This window comes from Nicotiana tabacum, chromosome 9 (genome assembly GCF_000715075.1).
Source record: "Nicotiana tabacum cultivar K326 chromosome 9, ASM71507v2, whole genome shotgun sequence".
Taxonomy (NCBI): domain Eukaryota; kingdom Viridiplantae; phylum Streptophyta; class Magnoliopsida; order Solanales; family Solanaceae; genus Nicotiana; species Nicotiana tabacum.
The window spans coordinates 115,139,637-115,146,137 of record NC_134088.1 but is presented as its reverse complement, the minus strand read 5'-3'; the positions used below and the strand labels follow the sequence as shown (position 1 = coordinate 115,146,137).

Sequence of the window (6,501 nt, the reverse complement as noted above, 5' to 3'; positions counted from 1 at the left end):
GCAACCCGATTCACAAAGCATTTCGCATTTATGCAAGGTCCGGGGAAGAGTTGCACTTTTAGTGTGATGTAAACAGTCTACTCTAATGCAAGCATTAATGACTGTTTTTACGACTGGAACCCGTGACCTATAGGCTACGCCGAAACAATTTTCTTTTCTATTTTGTTTTAAAGTTCTCTTTTTCTTATAACATCTTTCTTGATGTACTCCAAATATAAATGCATGCACATGGGCAATCTATTTCAAGATTGTTCCCTATGGTGTTCTCTTCCTTGGTTTCAACTTTCAAGTATCGTGTTTGATGTATTATTTACATTAATTAATAGACTAGTAATCAAATGAAATTAATCTAAGTATCTAACACTCTCAAGTCACAATGACTAAATCTCCATCAATTTGGAGATAGATTTATTTCGTGTGAGAAGTATTTTAACAAAATAATGCATATTCACTCGTCACTATATAGTTCAAGCAACGACCAACACTTTCTGTATTGTGGTTAATTTCAACTTTAATTTCTTTGTCCATTGTTATCTCTCTCTGTTATGTCCAATGGTCCCTAGGTTCTTTTGTTCATATTTTCCCTATTTTCACAAGGGAAGGGGCGGATCGGTTAGGTCTCTATTTAGACGTAGAATAAGAATTTTATGTAGGTAGAACGCCATTCCACGTACTAAGTAAGTAATTGCGGTGATTGGTGTGGATCTAATCGTTGTAATAACAACAAAATAATAATAATAATAATAATAATAATAATAATAATAATAATAATAATAATAATAATAACATGAATAGAAGTAAGACTGTCCATTGTCTGATATAAAATGAAACAGTAACCTGCAAATCTGATAAGGCAAATAAAATAAACCACTAATTGCAAGTGAAATGTCCTCTTGGGTGTTAATTATTTCCTTTAAATCTATTTATACTTGTTCTTATTACACATATCAACCGCAATAACATAAATGTCAAATTTTATATTCAGACTGACTTATTATTTTATTTGTTGAATCATTTTATGTACATTATTTGGTTAAATTTGTTTTTTCTACAAGTACATATAGTTAAAACACAAAAACATGTTAAAATCTCTTATATTTCTTATTATTAATTATAGCCATTATATTCTTTGTTAATCCATTACTCATAAAATGCATTCGGTTAAAAATGAGAAGCAGTGAAGGAATAGCATCATTTAGAGTATGCCGGGGTAAGCAAGGTTGGAGTATTTATTTTTTTCTTTCTTTTTCATTATTCACTAATTTCTCCTACACTCCATACTTAGTTCTTTGAATTTGGCTAAGGGGCACTCATAAACCCCAGAACCAGCACCTCAAATTATCAGCAAATTAGGGCTCACATATCTTTAGTTTAAATCACTAGTGTAATTAAGAAGCTTTCAAAGGTGGGGCCTAGCATCAATGAAGTGGGTGAAACTTTGGAGTCGAGGGTTCAAAATCTCGTGGAGACAGACAAGAGTTACCCCGTGCTTATGCCGGAGAGAAGTATGGAATAGTCGAGGCGTGCAAAACTGGCTAGAACACCATCTTTATAAAAATTTAGAAGAAAAAGGTCATTACAGAAGACGCCGAACCAGCAGGAGCTCCAAAACTATCGAAAACAACAACAAACCCAGTAAATTCCTATAAGTGGGTTTTGGGGAGGGTAATGTGTACGCATACCTTACCCCTACCTAAGAAGGGCACAGAGGCTATTTCCGATAGACCCTCGGCTAGAGATCAGAAACTGGACATAGCTCTATATCTCAGGAATCTGACATACAAACTGGACATAGCTCACTTGCCTGCATTCCTATGTCCTATTATCCCCCAACTTCAATAAAACTCTAAAACACAGAGGAACAGAGGATTAAACAAAGAGCTCATATATCAATAGTTCACACTATCCTCTCTTTTAGATAAGAGAACAAACATTTCTTCCATGTCAACATTCTTAAACTCAAACTGTATATTAACACTTAGCTTCTGGAAATGACAATAACGAAGATCAATTCATTTGCCGAGAAAAAAATTTGTTTGCACCCGTACCTAAAGATAACGGTTACACACGGTATATTAGAAATTGCCTTGGCCAGAAAAGCAAGTGTGTGTATATTGCTAGCACCTGTCTATTGCCAATGTACTGAGTTTATATGCAACAGCATCAATTTCTGGTGTAAGAGCTAACAAATCATGGACAGTAAATATTGACCCGACTACCAAGTATGCAACTGATGGAACCTCAACCAGTGGATCCAATGCACAACAGCACAAGAAATGACGTTAAACTTCTAATGCTAATAGCAGAGAATTCAAACGATTGGCTTTCCAAATAGCAAAACCAAAGTATACAAAATCCAAATATCTGAAGCTGCATGTTTATGCATATTATGGTTTTTGGAGTTTGGAATGCAACAATGACAAGGTTGGTAAATGTTAATGCATAATATAATTGACTCACTATGACGAGTCAACTAAAATTATTTCAAAAGCACTATGCTGAGGATACTCAGACTATTTTACAGATTTAAAGTCATCAAGATTTAAGGGATGCCCCTACTTTCACGAGGTCCTCAAGTGCCTTTGAGATCTGCTCCTCCGTCAATCCCTCCAGTCGGATGCCTCTTTCAACTCCGAGGTCTGTTACATATCAAAAAGGTCCATGAATGTGAGGACAACATGAAATATACGAAGGGATAAACATCAATTAGGACAACTTAGCAATTCGAAGGTAAAATAAAGTTTATCCCCGAAAACTCTAAATCTAAACTTCGTCAACTGTCTTTATAAGCACCCAACAAACATTTCAAGTATAATGGAAAGTATAAGGATCAGTGGCTCATACCTGAAAAACCAACCCATTACCAGATTTTTTCCACTATACTCAAAATTTATCTAAACCCATCAAAAAAAAAAGGCAGCCCGGTGCATTAAGCTCCCGTTATGCACGGGGTCTGGGGAAGGGTCTGACCACAAGGGTCTATTGTATGCAGCCTTATCCTGCATTTCTACAAGAGGTTGTTTCCACGGCTCGAACCCGTGACCTCCTGACTACACGGCAGCAACTTTACCAGTTACGCAAGGCTCCCCTTCAAAACCCATCAAACTCCAAAATTTTCCAAATACTCTTTGCCATAACATATATTTTTTTGTATTTTACCAAGCAGACAGCTATAGATAGGGTGCAATGAAAGAATAAGATCTATGTACATGACACCAATTAGTTGCAAATATGTTTTAATCATGTTAGTACATTTACTCTAACTCTGAGGCTTTCTAGCAGTCTTTTACCCCTGTCAGAGATTTATATGCCAGTAGAAAGCAATAGATAACTTCTAGTACTTTTTATATTTTTTTTGTATAATATCGACAGAAGATGATTTTAAATGGAAAAACATGGCAATGAGGATTCATCCAACTTGTTTGGGATGGAGACATAGTTGTTATAGTATCAGTTTGAGTACCTTATGATGCCCAACATGTCCTAAAGTCAGTAATTTTCTAAGCTAAACTTTTCATGTGTTGAATTTAGCATCAATGTCCTAACTTGATCATATGTTAACCAAGTACTTATCCACATCTACTTACGAATTTTAAGTTTTAACTCAAGCAGCAATTTACTGAGATTTACAAATGCATAAACTACGAGAATTTTCCCCTTAACTAGATCAACTGAAAGTAAAAAAACAATGGAAAAAGGAGAAAATGCATTATATAAATCATGTTCAAATAAGTCAAAGACTCAATTTTTCCCCAAGAACTCAAAGACCCACTTCAATTATCCCATTTAAAACATAAATAAGAATTAGAAAAACAAAAATAACATAGCAAATATTAGAAGAAAAATAGGGCGGGGAGAATTACCATATCTGGCCCAAAGCTGAGGCTCAATGGAATTGGCCTCACGAATCAAAATGGGAAATTTGGGGTTATGGGTTTTGAGATCTCTATAGTTTTTCTCAATAAACGACCTGTGGAATGTTAAAATAAATTACATTTGAGAAAATCAGTAAAAAAAATGAAGAAAAAATGGAGTGAAATAGAAGAAAAAAGAAAAAAGAAAAAAGAAAAGGGAAGAAACCTCGTGGCGGCACTTTCAGCAGATGATGGAGAAAAGAGGATGCGAAGCTCCTTCAGATTACGAGATAGATTTGCTCTCCACGCCATTTTCTTCTTGATCTAAACTCTAACTATTCTTTAGTCTCACATCAGTATACTTTGTATTCTTTAGTTTAATGTTGTGAGGAGTACATTTTGCTTTTGGGCCACATCGGTTTGGGCCAATTTATAATGGGCCTTTTTATTACATCTCGGCTACTTTTATGAAGAATTAACCCTAATAGTCATCTACCTAATTTCTTAAACTAAAAATAGCCGGTGAATGACGTGTGTGTATATATACCGACTAGAACAAGTAAATATTGAATATGTCCGGTACAATAATCCCTAGTTTTTTCCTATATGAAAATCTCGAAAATTATTACTTCCTCAATTATTTGACCGTATTTAACTGGACACGGAGTTAAAAAGTCTTGTGATTTAAAAAATTCATAAATATTTTTGTGCTTAAAAATTATCTCACTAAAGATATAATAATTTTAATTAAAAATTATTTCTAATAGAAATATGTTATTTTTTTAACAAATAAAAAAAAGTATGTCACATAAAACGAGGCGGAGGAAGTAATAAACATATACTCCATCTTTTCCAATTTATATGAACCTTTTTGCTTTTGGAGCATCAAAGTTTTGAAACTAAATTGGATTAGATTATACGAGAAGTACAATAAGTTGCAATTCTTCTCATGTCAATATGATGAGAAATACATTTTAATGTGGTCAAAGTTTACATAATTTAGATCTCTAATAATGAAAAGGTTCACATAAAATTAAACAAAGGATAGTATGTTTAAGTAGTTTAACAAGACCAACCTCCCAAGAAACAATTACATCACTTAATTGAGCATTTACTTCATCTTTGTGCATATACTAAGGTACATACCCTCTGAGCAAGTATCTCTGGCAGAAAAGAGGATATTCTGATGTAAATTGACCATAAACACCATAAATTAAAGTTGTCAAAAGTAAAGGAATGGGTGCTTTTATTTAAATATCATAAAAAGTGGCAAGATTAATGAGAATTTAAGTTGAGTGTTGTATACGGTCGAAATAGATTTCGGTATTAGCACGTCCGATCGAGTTCGAACGATGATCTATCGAAGTAAGATCTCGAAGTTGGAACAAATTAACCTCGAACCCGGGGAGGCCGATCCGTGTCGAGTTCGATATCATTATCAAGCTCGAATCGAAATCGAACCATGATGCAGAGTAGATCTATCATGCTGATAATCTAGAGACCAACCAAAATTGACCTCGAATCAATTCGAGGGCTCGAGCCAGGATCGGGCTCAAACCAAGATCACGAGCTCGAGTCGAAATCAAGCTCAAACCAAAATCGAGGGTTCTAAGCAAGATCGAGCTCGCAGACAAAAGCTGTTGCAATCCCACTAGAGAGAATCTTGGCAGAAATTGTAGAAAAGCTGACTTATCATGGGTCTCCCACTGAATGTTTATTTTATTATGCTTAGAGCCAAATCCCTCCACTATAAAAGGGCTTGGTTACCATTTCTGTAAAATAAGTTTTTTTTCCAGGCTTACATAGTAATAAAAGCGCTATATTCTTCTACAGTAAAGAATCGTTCTTTCAGATTTCTTAAATTGATTCTATTTGTTGAATCCTAAGATTAATTGTTCCTCACAACCTTATCTACCTCGCATTCTCTGCAATCTATATTTACATTTCTATTTATTCTTACATTTTGTGTTAAGTTACGCCACATATCCTCGGAACTGCGTATAAATTCAACTCTATTCATTTTTCGGGTAAACAACTATATACTTATGGTGTAAGAAAATGTTGTTAAAATAATTTGCTCTTCTATATAGCAGATTTTTCAGCATCTTTTCCAAGTTATCAGTCAACACTTATTATAGATAGTCACCTACAAGTGTTTATAGCGTACTTTAAATAACTTGATGGTAATTGTTTCAGCTATTGCAAGCTTCTTCAAGATTTTCGTTCACTTTCTAGTTAATTGAAAGATTAAAAGGAAGCTTTACATCTCATTTTTAGGACTTTTATTTGTTCAATTACAATTTACATATTCTCTTTCTTATTTTTTTTTGATTAAATGAGTGACTTTTTAACTCGTATAATAATTTGTTATCCTAATTAACTGATTGGCAAGAGCCCCCAAAAAGGGGGAAAAGAAGAAAAAGAAGAAGAAGCAATTGGTTTGTATCTGCTACTTAATTACCTAATCAACAATATCTCGACATAAAATTGGCTTTGCAATCTTCAACTAATGCACTGGAAAGAGTGAAAAGGTTATTATTACCTAATCCATATATATGATCAACTCCTCTTATACCGAATCATACACTCTGAAAAAGTGTTGAAATATCTCTCCATTTTAAGCATATATATAGACACAACCAATTCG

General features: G+C 34.1%; 1 protein-coding gene across 1 annotated transcript; it reads right to left on the bottom strand.

The window, feature by feature from the left end:
• Positions 1–2,302: 2,302 nt before the first annotated feature.
• Positions 2,303–4,238, bottom strand: LOC107827066 (NADH dehydrogenase [ubiquinone] 1 alpha subcomplex subunit 2-like). Its single transcript, XM_016654131.2, has 3 exons — positions 4,081–4,238; positions 3,864–3,970; positions 2,303–2,639 (listed from the first exon to the last, which is right to left on the bottom strand). The coding sequence occupies exons 1-3, from the start codon at positions 4,164–4,166 to the stop codon at positions 2,536–2,538; spliced, it is 297 nt and encodes a 98-aa protein (XP_016509617.1). The 5' UTR covers positions 4,167–4,238; the 3' UTR covers positions 2,303–2,535.
• Positions 4,239–6,501: the final 2,263 nt, after the last annotated feature.

Coding starts and splice junctions, on each gene's coding strand:
- LOC107827066 (XM_016654131.2), bottom strand. CDS start 4,166: ATGGCGTGGAGAGCAAATCTATCTCGTAATCTGAAGGAGCTTCGCATC. Junction 3,971..4,080: donor GCTGAAAGTGCCGCCACGAG/GTTTCTTCCCTT, acceptor AACATTCCACAG/GTCGTTTATTGAGAAAAACT. Junction 2,640..3,863: donor TCAGCTTTGGGCCAGATATG/GTAATTCTCCCC, acceptor GATATGTAACAG/ACCTCGGAGTTGAAAGAGGC.